Source organism: Oncorhynchus mykiss, chromosome 16, assembly GCF_013265735.2.
Source record: "Oncorhynchus mykiss isolate Arlee chromosome 16, USDA_OmykA_1.1, whole genome shotgun sequence".
Lineage (NCBI taxonomy): Eukaryota > Metazoa > Chordata > Actinopteri > Salmoniformes > Salmonidae > Oncorhynchus > Oncorhynchus mykiss.
Genome location: NC_048580.1, coordinates 74,899,805 through 74,919,090, shown reverse-complemented (window position 1 = coordinate 74,919,090; position 19,286 = coordinate 74,899,805). Strand labels below are relative to the sequence as shown.

Genomic DNA, 19,286 nt, shown 5'->3' with positions numbered 1-19,286 from the left:
GCTCCTACCTATGTCTCTGATTTGGTCCTGCCGTACATACCTACACGTACGCTACGGTCACAAGACGCAGGCCTCCTAATTGTCCCTAGAATTTCTAAGCAAACAGCTGGAGGCAGGGCTTTCTCCTATAGAGCTCCATTTTTATGGAACAGTCTGCCTACCCATGTCAGAGACGCAAACTCGGTCTCAACCTTTAAGTCTTTACTGAAGACTCATCTCTTCAGTGGATCATATGATTGAGTGTAGTCTGGCCGAGGGGTGTGAAGGTGAACAAAAAGGCACTGGAGCAACGAACCGCCCTTGCTGTCTCTGCCTGGCCGGTTGCCCTCTTTCCACTGGGATTCTCTGCCTCTAACCCTATTACAGGGACTGAGTCACTGGCTTACTGGGGCTCTTTCATGCCGTCCCTAGGAGGGGTGTGTCACTTGAGTGGGTTGAGTCACTGACGTGATCTTCCTGTCCAGGTTGGCGCCCCACCGGGTTTGTGCTATGGGGGAGATCTTCGTGGGCTATACTCGGCCTTGTCTCAGGGTAGTAAGTTGGTCCTTTGGCAAAGTGGGTGGGGTTATATCCTACCCGTTTGGCCCTGTCCGGGGGTATCGTCAGATGGGGCCACAGTGGCTCCCGACCCCTCTTGTCTCAGCCTCCAGTATCTATGCTGCAATAGTTTATGTACTGGGGGCTAGGATCAGTCTGTTATATCTGGAGTATTTCTCCTGTCTTATCCGGTGTCCTGTGTGAATTTAAGTATGCTCTCTCTAATTCTCTCTCCCTCCCCTCCCCTCCCGGAGGACCTGAGCCCTGGGACCATGCCTCAGGACTACCTGAGTCCTTGTTCTCCCCAGTCCACCTGGTCGTGCTGCTGCTCCAGTTTCAACAGTTCTGCCTGCGGCTAGGGAACCCTGACCTGTTCACCGGACGTGCTACCTTGTTGTGCTGTTGTGCTGCTGTTTTCGACTCTCTCTACCACACCTGCTGTCTCTAACTCTGAATGATCGGCTATGAAAAGCCAACTGACATTTACTCCTGAGGTGCTGACCTGTTGCACCCTCTACAACCACTGTGATTATTAAGCCAGCAGCATACCACCCTGCATACCACTGCTGGCTTGCTTCTGAAGCTAAGCAGGGTTGGTCCTGGTCAGTCCTTGGATGGGAGACCAAATGCCGCTGGAAGTGGTGTTGGAGGGCCAGTAGGAGGCACTCTTTCCTCTGGTCTAAAGAAATATCCCAATGCCCCAGGGCAGTGATTGGGGACACTGCCCTGTGTAGGCTGCTGTCTTTCGGATGGGACGTTAAACGGGTGTCCTGACTCTCTGAGGTCATTAAAGATCCCATGGCACTTATCGTAAGAGTAGGGGGTGTTAACCCCGGTGTCCTGGCTAAATTCCCAATCTGGCCCTCAAACTATCATGGTCATCTAATAATCCCCAGTTTACAATTGGCTCATTCAACCCCCCTCCTCTCCCCTGTAACTATTCCCCAGGTCGTTGCTGTAAATGAGAACATGTTCTCAGTCAACTTACCTGGTAAAATAACAGATAAATAAAAATTATTATTTGACCCTGCTGGTCATTTATGAACATTTGAACATCTTGGCCATGTTCTGTTATAATCTCCACCCGGCACAGCCAGAAGAGGTCTGGCCACCCCTCATAGCCTGGTTCCTCTCTAGGTTTCTTCCTAGGTTTTGGCTTTTCTAGGGAGTTTTTCCTAGCCACCGTGCTTCTACACCTGCATTGCTTGCTGTTTGGGGGTTTTAGGCTGGGTTTCTGTACAGCACTTTGAGATATCAGCTGATGTAAGAAGGGCTATATGAATACATTTGATTGATATCCAACCATTATACTAATTTAAAGCAATAGTTGTGTGTGGTCACTTACATTATACATGTTGGCACCGTTTTGACAAGTGTGGGGGACTCGTCTAGATAAATCATATCTTTGTTTTCATTGAATCTCTGTTTGAATATTTGTTAACAATTAAATTGGGGAAATGTTAACTAAATTGAGGTGTGTGCTAATTATCATATTTTTCCTAGTTTGCTCATACATTAGCTGATCAGAACATTTTGTTAGCGTGTTATACATTAGCTGATCAGAACATTTTGTTAGCGTGTTATACATTAGCTGATCAGAATGTTTTGTTAGCGTGTTATACATTAGCTGATCAGAATGTTTTGTTAGCGTGTTACACATTAGCTGATCAGAATGTTTTGTTAGCGTGTTACACATTAGCTGATCAGAATGTTTTGTTAGCGTGTTACACATTAGCTGATCAGAATGTTTTGTTAGCGTGTTACACATTAGCTGATCAGAATGTTTTGTTAGCGTGTTATACATTAGCTGATCAGAATGTTTTGTTAGCGTGTTACACATTAGCTGATCAGAATGTTTTGTTAGCGTGTTACACATTAGCTGATCAGAATGTTTTGTTAGCGTGTTATACATTAGCTGATCAGAACATTTTGTTAGCGTGTTATACACGTGGATTTTTCTCTTCAGCCTGTCCTACTCCCTACCAGAATTCTGTGACTTTATAATCAATCAATGTGATTCTGTTTCACTGAATCTCTGTCTGTATGTTTGGTTAATTGATCTCTGCGCTGTCCCCTATTGCTGCCCATATGAGAGCTTCGGTAGAAAATGTGTGATCAACAAACGTTATGAAAGTGGGGATGGATTTATTTTTAGTTGTTCCCCGTTTAAGATACCTTGATATTTAAACTATTTCCACTCTATTTCCACTCTTCATGTCTCTGTTATTCATGAGCTTATCTGCTATCTGTATAATGATCAACTCCATTTGGCCAAATAGGAGACATTCTGTCATTTGTTGGAGGTTATCAAGCTTATCAACTTTGATCAATTTACTTTTGTTTGACTTCCATTACAAAGTTTGAATGACTTGCCAACGCTATAGCCTACTCGGGTGTGGAGATAGCCTGCTGAAATGCGCTGAATTAATTGAGGAACATGATAATGCTTGGAATTTATGAACAGCCTGTTTCACAATTCACAACAATGTAATTGGTGATCAAAGTTTAAACTGAGAGCATTCTGCATCATTCAGTCAACTCAGAGCATTCTGCATCATTCAGTCAACTCAGAGCATTCTGCATCATTCAGTCCAGTCAACTCAGAGCATTCGGAATTAAATGATTGTCTGCTGCTTAGCAACAATGGTGGAGGATGTTGGATACAGCTCTTTGGGTTCTCTGTCTCCCTCTGTATCTGTCTCTCTCTCTGTCTCTCTCTCTATCTCTCTCTCTCTCTCTCTCTCAATATAACCCTTCCACCCCTCTAGAGGAGATAGTCCCTGATATCTCGTCTCAGGCTGTAGTCCCTGATATCTCGTCTCAGGCTGTAGTCCCTGATATCTCGTCTCAGGCTGTAGTCCCTGATATCTCGTCTCAGGCTGTAGTCCCTGATATCTCGTCTCAGGCTGTAGTCCCTGATATCTCGTCTCAGGCTGTAGTCCCTGATATCTCGTCTCAGGCTGTAGTCCCTGATATCTCGTCTCAGGCTGTAGTCCCTGATATCTCGTCTCAGGCTGTGGTCCCTGATATCTCGTCTCAGGCCGTGGTCCCTGATGTCTCGTCTCAGGCCGTGGACCTGCTAAACAAGTTCGTGGTCTACCCCTTTCATCAGAGGATCAAGGCCCGACAGGTCAGCTACTAGAATGATCAACAACAACACAAACGGTTTAAGGATAACACAATATAACCTACTAAAAGCTACGTGATTGTATTGGTGACGAATATATATACATTATTATACTGCCACATATTTCAGTTGCACTTGATTTAGTTAGTCAGTCAGGTACAGTGAACTCAACGAACCAATAGAATAGTCCCAAAAGTACTCACTCTAAGTTGAATCAAGCTCAGGTTAAACACTTTAATCAAATATTTTAAACAGTATTCAACCCAGGTCTGAAGAGAGGCCACACGCTCTATCTCACACAATAACATAGCACACTATACACACACGTACACATGTGTTTTGTGTTGTAGATAGGTGGTAGTAGAGTAGCACACACTTAATATGTGGTGAAATCTGTTATAAATGTATTGTCATGTTTTTTTTTTATGTATTTATTTTATTTCACCTTTATTTAACCAGGTAGGATAGTTGAGAACAAGTTCTCATTTACAATTGTGACCTGGCCAAGATAAAGCAAAGCAGTTCGACACATACAACGACACAGAGTTACACATGGAGTAAAACAAACATACAGTCGATAATACAGTAGAAAAATAAGTCTATATACAATGTGAGCAAATGAGGTGAGATAAGGGAGGTAAAGGCAAAAAAAAGGCCATATTGGCAAAGTAAATACAATATAGCAAGTAAAACACTGGAATGGTAGATTTGCAGTGGAAGAATGTGCAAAGGAGAGATAGAAATAATGGGGTGCAAAGGAGCAAAATAAATAAATAAATACAGTAGGGAAAGAGGTAGTTGTTTGGGCTAAATTATAGGTGGGCTATGTACAGGTGCAGTAATCTGTGAGCTGCTCTGACATCTGGTGCTTAAAGCTAGTGAGGGAGATTAGTGTTTCCAGTTTCAGAGATTTTTGTAGTTTGTTCCAGTCATTGGCAGCAGAGAACTGGAAGGAGAGACGGCCAAAGGAAGAATTGGTTTTGGGGGTGACCAGAGAGATATACCTGCTGGAACGCGTGCTACAGGTGGGTGCTGCTATGGTGACCAGTGAGCTGAGATAAGGGGTAGGGTCTTGTAGATGACATGCAGGGTCTTGTAGATGATATGGAGCCAGTGGGTTTGGCGACGAGTATGAAGCGAGGGCCAGCCAACGAGAGCGTACAGGTCGCAATGGTGGGTAGTATATGGGGCTTAGGTGACAAAAAGGATGGCACTGTGATAGACTGCATCCATTTTGGCTTGTAGTACAGTGTGCCACCCTTCCTCCATTTTGGCCTGCAGTACAGTGTACCACCATTCCTCCATTTTGGCCTGTAGTGCAGTGTGCCACCCTTCCTCCATTTTGGCCTGCAGTACAGATGTACCACCCTTCCTCCATTTTGGCCTGTAGTACAGATGTACCACCCTTCCTCCATTTTGGCCTGTAGTACAGTGTGCCACTCTTCCTCCATTTTGGCCTGCAGTACAGATGTACCACCCTTCCTCCATTTTGGCCTGCAGTACAGATGTACCACCCTGCCTCCATTTTGGCCTGCAGTACAGATGTACCACCCTTCCTCCATTTTGGCCTGCAGTACAGTGTGCCACTCTTCCTCCATTTTGGCCTCCAGTACAGATGTACCACCCTTCCTCCATTTTGGCCTGCAGTACAGATGTACCACCCTTCCTCCATTTTGGCCTGCAGTACAGATGTACCACCCTTCCTCCATTTTGGCCTGCAGTACAGATGTACCACCCTTCCTCCATTTTGGCCTGCAGTACAGTGTGCCACTCTTCCTCCATTTTGGCCTGCAGTACAGTGTACCACCATTCCTCCATTTTGGCCTGCAGTACAGATGTACCACCCTTCCTCCATTTTGGCCTGTAGTACAGTGTGCCACCCTTCCTCCATTTTGGCCTGCAGTACAGATGCTGGATCTTAATTTGATCACTCTTTTGTCACAGATCATTTTCCTGAAGCATCAGGATTTTTTTTTAAACGAGCCAGTTCTCTTTCTCTCCATCGGGGGGCAGTCTAGTCATTGGGATCAGGGCTTGCTATAAAATTGATGTTATCTCTCGCACAAACACTATAGGCCAAGGTCCTACTACTGCAACATTCAAATGTACAACAATGTATCTGAAATGCAGCCAAGCACATCAACAACTGTTGTTAAATATAGCTTAATAACACAAGATAGATGTTGGTCTCCACTAGGCTATGACATAACAGTATTTAGTGTATCCTAAGGTTACGAATGAGCTGTCAAAATTGGGGAAGGCAGGAAGGCAGAATTTACCGCATATTGATGGTTTAACTGGACATCAGTTGGTGATAATCTAGTGCCGTTGATGGTTGCAATAGGCCCCTTGTTAATTGATTATATTCCAATAGGCTACATTTTGTAAGCTAACCGTTAGCCTATCAATAGTCACATAATGAAAGTTGTGAAACCCCATAATAGGTTATTCCCTGGCTGAGTTTATGAGCTGATTTAGGCCATCAGCTGATTGACAGATAGGCCTACTGTAGAACAATACACTTTACTCCAGTGTGAATACTCTCCCGCGTTTTATAGTTGTTAGTTTTTACATATACACTACTGGTCCAAAGGTTTTACAACTCCTACTCATTCAAGGGTTCTTCTTTATTTTGACAATTATCTACATTGTAGAATAATAGTGAAGACATCAAAACTATGAAATAACATATATGGAATCATGTAGTAACCAAAAAAAGTGTTAAACAAATCAAAATATATTTTATATTTGAGATTCTTCAAAGTAGCCACCCTTTGCCTTGATGAGAGCTTTGCACACTCTTGGCGTTCTTTCAACCAGCTTCACCTGGAATGCTTTTCCAACAGTCTTGAAGGAATTCCCACATATGCTGAGCACTTGTTGGCTGCTTTTCCTTCACTCTGCAGTCCAACTCATCCCAATCCATCTCAATTTGGTTGAGGTCAGGGGATTGTGGAGGACAGGTCATCTGATGCAGCACTCTCCTTCTTGGTCAAATAGCCCTTACACAGCCTGGAGGTGTGTTGGGTCATTGTCTTGTTGAAAAACAAATGATAGTTAAGTGTGCCTTGAATTCTAAGTAAATCACTGACAGCGTCACCAGCAAAGCACCTCCACACCATCACACCTCCTCCTCCATGCTTCACGGTGGGAACCACACATGTGGAGATCATCCGTTCACCTACTCTGTGTCTCACAAAGACATGGTGGTTGGAACCAAAAATCTCCCATTTGGACTCATCAGACCAAACATTTCCACCGGTCTAATGTCCATTGCTTGTGTTTCTTGGCCCAAGCAAGTCTCTTCTTCCTATTGGTGTCCTTTAGTAGTGGTTTCTTTGCAGCAATTTGACCACGATGGCCTGATTCACTCAGTCTCCTCCGAACAGTTGATGTAGAGATGTGTCTGTTACTTGAACTCTGTGAAGCATTTATTTGGGCTGCAATTTCTGAGGCTGGTAACTCTAATGAACTGATCCTCTGCAGCAGAGGTAACTCTGGGTCTTCCTTTCCTGGGGCGGTCCTCCTGAGAGCCAGTTAACTCTAATGAACTGATCCTCTGCAGCAGAGGTAACTCTGGGTCTTCCTTTCCTGGGGCGGTCCTCATGAGAGACAGTTTCATCATAGAGCTTGATGGTTTTTGCGACTGCACTTGAAGAAACTTTCAACGTTCTTGAAATGTTCTGTATTGACTGACCTTCACGTCTTAAAGTAATGATGGACTGTTGTTTCTCTTTGCTTATTTGAGCTGTTCTTGCCATAATATGGACTTGGTCTTTTACCAAATAGGGCCATCTTCTGTATTACACTCCTACCTTGTCACAACACAACTGATTGGCTCAAACACATTAAGAAGGAAATAAATTCCACAAATTAACTTTTAACAAGGCACACATGTTAAATGAAATGCATTCCAGGTATTCCAGGCATTCCACCTCATGAAGCTGGTTGAGAGAATGCCAAGAGTGTGCAAAGTTGTCATCAAGGCAACAGGCAATTTAAAGAATCTCAAATATGAAATATATTTTAATTTGTTTAACACTTTTTTGGTTACTACATATGTGTTATTTCATAGTTTTGATGTCTTCACTTATTCTACAATGTAGAAAATAGTGAAAATAATGAAAAACCCTTGAATGAGTAGGTGCTCTAAAACTTTTAACCAGTAGTGTATGTATAATTTGTGGAGGTGGGTAGTGTACAGTGTACAGTACAGTGTGTTCTTAGTTTAAACCCCCCCCCCCCCCCCCTAGCCCACCACCACACCTCCCTCTCTGTCTGTACACTTTGGTTAACAACTTACCTTTGTACAGTTTCAGCTCTGCCTCTACTCTCACTATGGAAAAGGCATATCTCTCCGTATGATGGCAGAGTTTGGCTTGATTTGCATTGCTGCTCCCCAGTCAAACCTTTGCTTTGTACAGTTTCATTGGTTGAGTTCAGTAACAGTTTCATTGGTTGAGTTCAGTAACAGTTTCATTGGTTGAGTTCAGTAACAGTTTCATTGGTTGAGTTCAGTAACAGTTTCATTGGTTGAGTTCAGTAACAGTTTCATTGGTTGAGTTCAGTAACAGTTTCATTGGTTGAGTTCAGTAACAGTTTCATTGGTTGAGTTCAGTAACAGTTTCATTGGTTGAGTTCAGTAACAGTTTCATTGGTTGAGTTCAGTAACAGTTTCATTGGTTGAGTTCAGTAACAGTTTCATTGGTTGAGTTCAGTAACAGTTTCATTGGTTGAGTTCAGTAACTGTTTCATTGCGAATCACCAAGTGTCTGTCTGTAACATTATGCTTGGATCACATGTTATTCTGGCCTGTATATTCTCACTTTTGACAATATTATTGACAGATCTGTGTATCATCAACACTGTAAAATGCAAAAAAGAGCATTGTACTACAAGTGTTGTAGTCTATACATCTAGATATTTAACATACTGTATCAATGACATTTGTTGATCCTGGGGAGGCAGAGTAGCCTAGTGGTTAGAGCGTTGGACTAGAAACCGAAAGGTTGCAAGATCGAATCCTCGAGCTTGACAAGGTAAAAAAATCTGTCTTTCTGCCCCTGAACAAGGCACTTGTTCCCTGGTAAGCTGTCATTGTAAATCAGAATTTGTTCTTAACTGACCTGCCTAGTTAAATAAAGGTAAAATAAAAAAACTGTGACTTCAGCATGTGTTTGTTTGTTTGAGAACACCAGTGAAATCATCAAGTTTTACTGTTGGTAATAAATGCTTTAAATCATTGTGGTTCTATAGTTCCACTGAGAGGTTTTGGTCTAACCTCTGTCTAACCTCTAACGTCTATCTAACATCTAACCTCTGTCTAACCTCTATCTAACGTCTATCTAACATCTAACCTCTGTTCTATTCTCTATCTAACGTCTATCCAACGTCTATCCTCTGTTCTAACGTCTAACCTCTGTCTAACGTCTAACCTCTATCTAACGTCTAATCTCTGTCTAACGTCTAACCTCTATCTAATGTCTAACCGCTGTTCTAACCTCTATCTAACCTCTGTCTAACGTCTAATCTCTGTCTAACCTCTAACGTCTAACCTCTATCTAACGTCTAACCTCTGTTCTAACCTCTATCTAACGTCTAACCTCTGTTCTAACCTCTAACGTCTACGCTCTGTTCTAACCTCTATCTAACGTCTAACCTCTGTTCTAACCTCTATCTAACCTCTAACGTCTAACCTCTGTTCTAACCTCTATCTAACCTCTAACGTCTAACCTCTGTCTAATCTCTGTCTAACCTCTATCTAACCTCTAACGTCTAATCTCTGTCTAACCTCTATCTAACCTCTAACGTCTAATCTCTGTCTAACCTCTGTCTAACGTCTAACCTCTGTTCTAACCTCTAACGTCTAACCTAATGTCTAACCTCTGTTCTAACCTCTATCTAACGTCTAACCTCTGTCTAACCTCTATCTAACGTCTAACCGCTGTTCTAACCTCTATCTAACGTCTATCTCCTTACTGATCTAGTCACCCTGAGAAATCTAGAAAGTTTAGGGTATTGTGGTGCCTAACTGACACACGAGTAGTGGAAACAGTGTGTCTTTCACTGCCTGTCAGAGAAAGTAACTACATGTCCTGTAGTTATACCCCATACCCCCTCCCCTCCCCATACCCCCCCTCCTCCCCTCCCCATACCCCCCCTCCTCCCCTCCCCTCCCCATACCCCCCCTCCCCTCCCCATACCCCCTCCCCTCCTCCCCTCCTCATACCCCCTCCTCCCCTCTTCCCCTCCCCATACCCCCTCCCCTCCCCTCAACCCTAACCTCCGCCCGGTGTTAACCCTAGGCACCAGGCGGTTTCTATTCCTCTACCATAGTGCCCTGGCTGTGCCAACCACATCTCCCACTCTTAGACTTGACTGATTCTTGCTCACAGAAGAAGAAAAAAAACTGATGAAAAGCAGAATTCGCCTCGACCAACACTCATCCTGATAGGTCCCTGTTCCAGACCTCTAGTCTTCATGACCTGATCCAGAACAACTCTCTTTCTCTCTGCTATTCCTGAGGAGAGCATCACTGACCTGATCCAGAACAACTCTCTTTCTCTCTGCTATTCCTGAGGAGGGCATCACTGACTTGATCCAGAACAACTCTCTCTCTCTCTGCTATTCCTGAGGAGAGCATCACTGACCTGATCCAGAACAACTCTCTCTTTCTCTCTGCTATTCCTGAGGAGAGCATCACTGACCTGATCCAGAACAACTCTCTCTCTCTCTGCTATTCCTGAGGAGAGCATCACTGACCTGATCCAGAACAACTCTCTCTCTCTCTCTGCTATTCCTGAGGAGAGCATCACTGACCTGATCCAGAACAACTCTCTCTCTCTGCTATTCCCGAGGAGAGCATCACTGACCTGATCCAGAACAACTCTCTCTCTCTGCTATTCTTGAGGAGAGCATCACTGACCTGAAAACAGTTTGATTCAGTGAGTAATATTTATTTGGTAACACATTATATTAAATGTAATGGACACAGTGGCAAGTGTTAAAATACATTGACTTTCCTGGCAAAATGAAATGTGTAAACCACTATAAATGATTATAATAATTTCCCCTGTGTGCTGATCTTCAATGTAGATTCACTATGGATTTAGTTACTGATCTTCAATGTAGATTCACTATGGATTTAGTTACTGATCTTCAATGTAGATTCACTATGGATTTAGTTACTGATCTTCAATGTAGATTCACTATGGATTTAGTTACTGATCTTCAATTGTAGATTCACTATGGATTTAGTTACTGATCTTCAATGTAGATTCGCTATGGATTCATGCTCAATTAAGTATTATCTTCAAACAAGTCCTGGTCCAAGATCATAGTATTTCCCTATCAATGTTAAGTAAAAGTAATTCTCTGTTGTTTAAATACCTTTATGTATGACTTGTTTGGTTCATGATACTTTCATTTACATTGCCACGTAAGAATGTACTAACATACTGTATCATCACGATCCATCACGTAATTACTGTATCATCACGATCCATCACCTAATTACTGTATCATCACGATCCATCACCTAATTACTGCATCATCACGATCCATCACCTAATTACTGTATCATCACGATCCATCACCTAATTACTGTATCATCACGATCCATCACCTAATTACTGTATCATCACGTATTGATGATACAGTAATTAGGTGATGGATCGTGATGATACAGTAATCACCTAATTACTGTATCATCACGATCCATCACCTAATTACTGTATCATCACGTATTGATGATACAGTAATTAGGTGATGGATCGTGATGATACAGTAATCACCTAATTACTGTATCATCACGATCCATCACCTAATTACTGTATCATCACGATCCATCACCTAATTACTGCATCATCACGATCCATCACCTAATTACTGTATCATCACGTATTGATGATACAGTAATTAGGTGATGGATCGTGATGATACAGTAATCACCTAATTACTGTATCATCACGATCCAACACCTAATTACTGTATCATCACGATCCATCACCTAATTACTGCATCCAACACCTAATTACTGCATCATCACGATCCATCACGTAATTACTGTATCATCACGATCCATCACCTAATTACTGTATCATCACGGTCCATCACCTAATTACTGTATCATCACGATCCATCACATAATTGCTGTATCATCACGATCCATCACCTAATTACTGTATCATCACGATCCATCACCTAATTACTGTATCATCACGGTCCATCACCTAATTACTGTATCATCACGATCCATCACCTAATTACTGTATCATCACGATCCATCACCTAATTACTGCATCATCACGATCCATCACGTAATTACTGTATCATCACGATCCATCACCTAATTACTGTATCATCACGATCCAACACCTAATTACTGTATCATCACGATCCATCACCTAATTACTGCATCATCACGATCCATCACGTAATTACTGTATCATCACGATCCATCACGTAATTACTGCATCATCACGATCCATCACCTAATTACTGTATCATCACGATCCATCACGTAATTACTGTATCATCACGATCCATCACCTAATTACTGCATCATCACGATCCATCACCTAATAACTGCATCATCACGATCCATCACCTAATTACTGTATCATCCCGATCCATCACCTAATTACTGTATCATCACGATCCATCACCTAATTACTGCATCATCCCGATCCATCACCTAATTACTGCATCATCACGATCCATCACCTAATTACTGCATCATCACGATCCATCACCTAATTACTGTATCATCACGATCCATCACCTAATTACTGCATCATCACGATCCAACACCTAATTACTGCATCATCCCGATTCATCACCTAATTACTGCATCATCACGATCCATCACCTAATTACTGCATCATCAAGATCCATCACCTAATTACTGCATCATCACGATCCATCACCTAATTACTGCATCATCACGATCCATCACCTAATTACTGCATCATCACGATCCATCACCTAATTACTGCATCATCACGATCCATCACCTAATTACGGCATCATCACGATTCATCACCTAATTACGGCATCATCACGATCCATCACCTAATTACGGCATCATCACGATCCATCACCTAATTACGGCATCATCACGATCCATTACTTAATTACTGTATCATCACGATCCATCCCGTAATTACTGCATCATCACGATCCATCACGTAATTACTGCATCATCACGATCCATCACGTAATTACTGCATCATCACGATCCATCACGTAATTACTGCATCATCACAATCCATCACCTAATTACTGCATCATCACGACCCATCACCTAATTACTGCATCATCACGACCCATCACGTAATTACTGCATCATCACGATCCATCACTTAATTACTGCATCATCACGACCCATCACCTAATTACTGCATCATCACTATTGACGATCACAAGCTATCTGCTAGTAGTGCCGTCATCATTAACAGTCATCAGTGTAAGTGGCTAGTTCTGTAGGTCTGTATGAATGTAGTCAGATGTAATATACTGTCTCTCTTTATAGTACTACAGTAACATTGAATTGAATGATATGCAAGGTAGAGGCGCAACAGGATAACGGTCTGCTCATCTCTCCGTCACCTTAGTCTCCTCCACACCGATGGAGGGTTCTACAGAGCAACAGTCTCGCTGGATGTCCCTTCCAGCCTTGCTCCCTCCTGAAGCCATGTTTAACTTTACTACAGAGATCACCTCTCTAGACTCTGTCCAGTACCACAGGGCTACGGCCAGTCCAGACTCGCTCCAGCACCACAGGGCTACGGACATTCCAGACTCGCTCCAGTATCACTGGGCTAAGGCCAGTCCAGACTCGCTTCAGTATCACTGGGCTACGGCCAGTCCAGACTCTCTCCAGTACCACAGGGCTACGGCCATTCCAGACTCGCTCCAGTATCACAGGGCAAAGGCCAGTCCAGACTCGCTCCAGTATCACTGGGCTAAGGCCAGTACAGACTCTGCTAAGGCCAGTCCAGACTCTGCTAAGGCCAGTCCAGACTCTGTTCAATACCACAAGGCTACGGCCAGTCCAGACTCGCTCCAGTATCACTGGGCTAAGACCAGTCTAGACTCTGCTAAGGCCAGTCCAGACTCGCTCCAGTATCACTGGGCTAAGGTCAGTCCAGACTCTGCTAAGGCCAGTCCAGACTCTGTTCAGTACCGCTGGGCTACTGCCAGTCCAGACTTTGCTAAGGCCAGTCCAGACTCGCTCCAGTATCACTGGGCTAAGGCCAGTCCAAACTCTGCTAAGGCCAGTCCAGACTCTGTTCAGTTCCACTGGGCTATGGCCAGTCCAGACTCGCTCCAGTATCACTGGGCTAAGGCCAGTCCAGACTCTGTCCAGTACCACAGGGCTAGGGCCAGTCTAGCCACAGACTTCCTGCACCAGCCGTACCACTCAGCTGAGTCTGACTTGGCCAGCCTGCCTTCCTGCATCTCCAGCAGCAGCCATAGTCGGTCTGCACCATCGTACGGACACAGCCCAGGTCAGTGGGGTATTTTAGATCTTCTGCCAGATGTACAGTGGGGAGAACAAGTATTTGATACACTGCCGATTTTGCAGGTTTTCCTATTTACAAAGCATGTAGAGGTCTGTCATTTGTATTGTAGGTACACTTCAACTGTGAGAGACGGAATCTAAAACAAAAATCCAGAAAATCACATTTGTATGATTTTTAAGTAATGCATTTTCATTTTATTGCATGACATAAGAATTTGATACATCAGAAAAGCAGAACTTAATATTTGGTACAGAAACCTTTGTTTGCAATTACAGAGATCATACGTTTCCTGTAGTTCTTGACCAGGTTTGCACACACTGCAGCAGGGATTTTGGCCCACTCCTCCATACAGACCTTCTCCAGATCCTTCAGGTTTCGGGGCTGTCGCTGGGCAATACAGACTTTCAGCTCCCTCCCAAGATTTTCTATTGGGTTCAGGTCTGGAGACTGGCTAGGCCACTCCAGGACTTTGAGATGCTTCTTACGGAGCCACTCCTTAGTTGCCCTGGCTGTGTGTTTTGGGTCATTGTCATGCTGGAAGACCCAGCCACGACCCATCTTCAATGCTCTTACTGAGGGAAGGAGGTTGTTGGCCAAGATCTCGCGATACATGGCCCCATCCATCCTCCCTTCAATACGGTGCAGTTGTCCTGTCCCCTTTGCAGAAAAGCATCCACAAAGAATGATGTTTCCACCTCCATGCTTTGCGGTTGGGATGGTGTTCTTGGGGTTGTACTCATCCTTCTTCTTCTTCCAAACACGGCGAGTGGAGTTTAGACCAAAAACTTTATTTTTGTCTCATCAGACCATATGACCTTCTCCCATTCCTCCTCTGGATCATCCAGATGGTCATTGGCAAACTTCAGATGGGCTTGGACATGCACTGGCTTGAGCAGGGGGACCTTGCGTGCGCTGCAGGATTTTAATCTATGACGGCGTAGTGTGTTACTAATGGTTTTCTTTGAGACTGTGGTCCCAGCTCTCTTCAGGTCATTGACCAGGTCCTGCCGTGTAGTTTTGGGCTGATCCCTCACCTTCCTCATGATCATTGATGCCCCACGAGGTGAGCTCTTGCATGGAGCCCCAGACCGAGGGTGATTGACCGTCATCTTGAACTTCTTCCATTTTCTAATAATTGCGCCAACAGTTGTTGCCTTCTCACTAAGCTGTTTGCCTATTGTCTTGTAGCCCATCCCACCCTTGTGCAGGTCTACAATTTTATCCCTGATGTACTTACACAGCTTTCTGGTCTCGGCCATTGTGGAGAGGTTGGAGTCTGTTTTATTGAGTGTGTGGACAGGTGTCTTTTGTACAGGTAACGGGTTCAAACAGGTGCAATTAATACAGGTAATGAGTGGAGAACAGGAGGGCTTCTTAAAGAAAAACTAACAGGTCTGTGAGAGACGGAATTCTGGTTGGTAGGTGATCAAATACTTATGTCATGCAATAAAATGCTAATTTTAATCATACAATGTGATTTTCTGGATTTTTGTTTTAGATTCCGTCTCTCACAGTTGAAGTGTACCTATGATAAAAATGACAGACCTCTACATGCTTTGTAAATAGGAAAACCTGCAAAATTGGCAGTGTATCAAATACTTGTTCTCCCCACTGTATATGGCTAGGACGTAATCAATTGAACACAATGGGTTTTTAATCATTGAAGTCGAACTGAAGTTTCTCCTAATCAGACGAGCAACACTAGCAACTCAGAGACTCACAGCTTCTTGTGTGGTTGTGTTCTAGTTCACCAGGTGTACTCTTCATCCTCCCACGTCAACGGTAGTGTCCAGTGGTTGGAGCAAGGGGGTTCTGGAGGTCAGTCTCTCAGCTGCTCCTCTTCCTCCTGGTACAACAGCCCTTTCTCCACCACCACCACCACCTCCTCCTTCTCCTCCACAAACTCAATCTCGTCTCTGACCAACCCCAGGGCCGAGCACTACTCCCGAGGGCACGGCTGTCAGGAAATCCAGAGGCTTCAGGAGGCCTTGAAGGGGGAGAGGCTGAGTCCCAGTGAGGACGGAGGTAGCAGTAGTTTCCTGACTCTGAACCCTGCACAAGGGGATGGGTACCCGCACTCTGCCCAGGCCTACGGTCACCCCTTGGGCTTCTACAGCAACTCCTGGGTGTCAGGTCAGGACTACAGCCCCGCCTCTCTTTGCTCCTCCCCTGGTGCTGGCATGTATCCCTCCTACTGCTACTCCCCCAAACTACAAAACAAAATCAACCTCTCCCCTCCAGGTGAGGTGACAGCTGTCTCACTCTCACTCTCTCTCTCTCTCTCTCGTTTTACACCAACATTGGACAAAAATACAAGAAATTAGCTTGCTTATGTAAACACAGCCTTAGAGGATGATTTGATGGTGTGGTTATGTCAGTTTCCATGTATCTCTCTCTCACTCTCTCTCCATCTCTCTCTCTCTCTCCATCTCTCTCTCTCTCTCTCTCTCTCTCTCTCTCTCTCTCTCTCTCTCTCTCTCTCTCTCTCTCTCCGTCTCTCTCTCTCTCACTCACTCACTCACTCACTCACTCCCTCCCTGAAGTGAAGCGTGATCGATCATAATGACAGCTTTACCCTGAGACAAACACAACGTATAGATGAGAGCAGGGTGCACACGCAAACCTTCAGACAGCAAATGTATGCTTGAGGACTCTTCTAGACTTCACGGGTCAAAACTAACCTCCATCATAGATGAATTATAATGTTTGCTGCTATTAGACAGGTGAATTAAATATGAAAAGAAGTGGAGGGCTCTCAACCACAGTGAAAAGGAAAAGGTGCTCGTTCACTATTAAAATGTATAATTTAATTCAAAGTTTGGCATTTCGAATGTGGCAGCATGTTTAGATCTAACATGCTACTCTCCCTGCTCCTGTGCCTCTGCCAGATGCCCGTGAGTGTGTGAACTGTGGTGGGACCGCCACCCCTCTGTGGCGTCGTGATGGGACAGGACACTACCTCTGTAACGCCTGTGACCACAAGATGAACAGCCAGAACAGACCTCTCACCAGACCCAAGAAGAGGCTGGTACGTTATTCACTGACAGCTGTGAATTTACTTCTCAAATGTTCCTCTCAAAGGTACTTATTGAAGAAAGTAATACAATACAATCTATTCCATTCTATTCTATTCTATTCTCCTCTCCTATCCTCTCCTCTCCTATCCTCTCCTCTCCTATCCTCTCCTCTCCTATCCTATTCTCCTCTCCTATTCTCCTCTCCTATTCTCCTATTATCCACTTCTCCTATTCTCCTATTCTCCTATTCTCCTATTCTCCTCTCCTCTCCTCTCCTCTCCTCTCCACTCCTATTCTCCACTCCTCCTATTCTCCTCTCCTCTCCTCTCCTATTCTCCTATTCTCCTCTCTTCTCCTCTCCTCTCCTCTCCTCTCCTCTCCTCTCCTCTCCTCTCCTCTCCTCTCCTCTCCTCTCCTCTCCTCTCCTCTCCTCTATTCTCCACTCCTATTCTCCACTCCTATTCTCCACTCCTCCTATTCTCCTCTCCTCTCCTATTCTCCTATTCTCCTATTCTCCTATTCTCCTATTCTCCTATTCTCCTCTCCTCTCCTCTCCTCTCCTCTCCTCTCCTCTCCTCTCCTCTCCTCTCCTCTCCTCTATTCTCCACTCCTATTCTCCACTCCTATTCTCCTCTCCTCTCCCTCTCCCTCTCCCGCTCCAGCTGTGATTTCCTAAGTTAACCACGTGTCCATTCCTCTCCCCATGCAGATGGTCAGTAAGAGTGCAGGGACCCATTGCTCCAACTGTCAGACTAGCACCACCACGCTGTGGAGACGTAATGTCAGTGGAAAGACAGTCTGTAACGCATGTGGACTCTACTACAAACTACACAACGTAGGATCTGCTCTCTGAATAGTCTCACAGCTTCTCATTCCATTAACACTACATAACCACCATTTTGAGTCAGTTGAATCGTTGAAAAATAGAGAGACGTGGCATATTGTAAGCCTTACTTTGAGACATTATCAAGGCTCATACATGCTTTTAACAAGTCATAAAGCATTATTCTTGCATTGCTTCAAGTAAAGTGTTACTAAAATGCCTCCTGATGATATCTAGTTCTGTGATCCTCTTCTCCCCATTGGATCAATACACATCATTTCCTTTGCTGTAGGCCGATACATTTCATCCTGTCCGTTCCTTTAGTGGAGTAGTCATACTAATGCCACTATTCCTCCGTTCTCCTCCTCAGATCAACAGACCTCTGACCATGAAGAAGGAAGGTACTCAGACACGGAAACGTAAGGCCTCCATTATGAACAACAGGGCCAAGTAGAAGACAGGTGTGTTAGAGGCTGGGTCTCTACTCTGACCTCTCCCTGTCCAGACTCCAGTCTTCTGACATGCCCGACCACACACACTGAGGACTACTACACACACTGAGGACTACTACACACTGAGGACTACTACACACTGAGGACTACTACACACACTGAGGACTACTATACACACTGAGGACTACTACACACTGAGGACTACTACACACTGAGGAATACTACACACACTGAGGACTACTACACACTGAGGACTATTATACACACTGAGGACTACTACACACACTGAGGACTACTACACACTGAGGACTTCTACACACTGAGGACTACTACACACACTGAGGACTACTACACACTGAGGACTATTATACACACTGAGGACTATTATACACACTGAGGACTACTACACACACTGAGGACTACTACACACTGAGGACTTCTACACACTGAGGACTACTACACACACTGAGGACTACTACACACTGAGGACTATTATACACACTGAGGACTATTATACACACTGAGGACTACTATACACACTGAGGACTACTACACACACTGAGGACTACTACACACTGAGGACTTCTACACACTGAGGACTACTACACACACTGAGGACTACTACACACTGAGGACTATTACACACACTGAGGACTATTACACACACTGAGGACTACTACACACTGAGGACTATTATACACACTGAGGACTACTATACACACTGAGGACTACTACACACACTGAGGACTATTACACACACTGAGGACTACTACACACTGAGGACTATTACACACACTGAGGACT

General features: G+C 44.2%; 1 protein-coding gene across 1 annotated transcript; it reads left to right on the top strand.

Moving 5' to 3' along the window:
* The first annotated feature begins 13,292 nt into the window (after positions 1–13,292).
* LOC118939467 (GATA-binding factor 2-like) lies at positions 13,293–18,604 on the top strand. The gene is made up of 5 exons (XM_036945805.1): positions 13,293–14,175; positions 15,937–16,431; positions 17,079–17,218; positions 17,917–18,042; positions 18,401–18,604. Exons 1-5 carry the CDS (start codon positions 13,293–13,295, stop codon positions 18,482–18,484), a joined length of 1,728 nt encoding a protein of 575 aa, XP_036801700.1. The 3' UTR covers positions 18,485–18,604.
* The last annotated feature ends 682 nt before the right edge of the window (positions 18,605–19,286 follow it).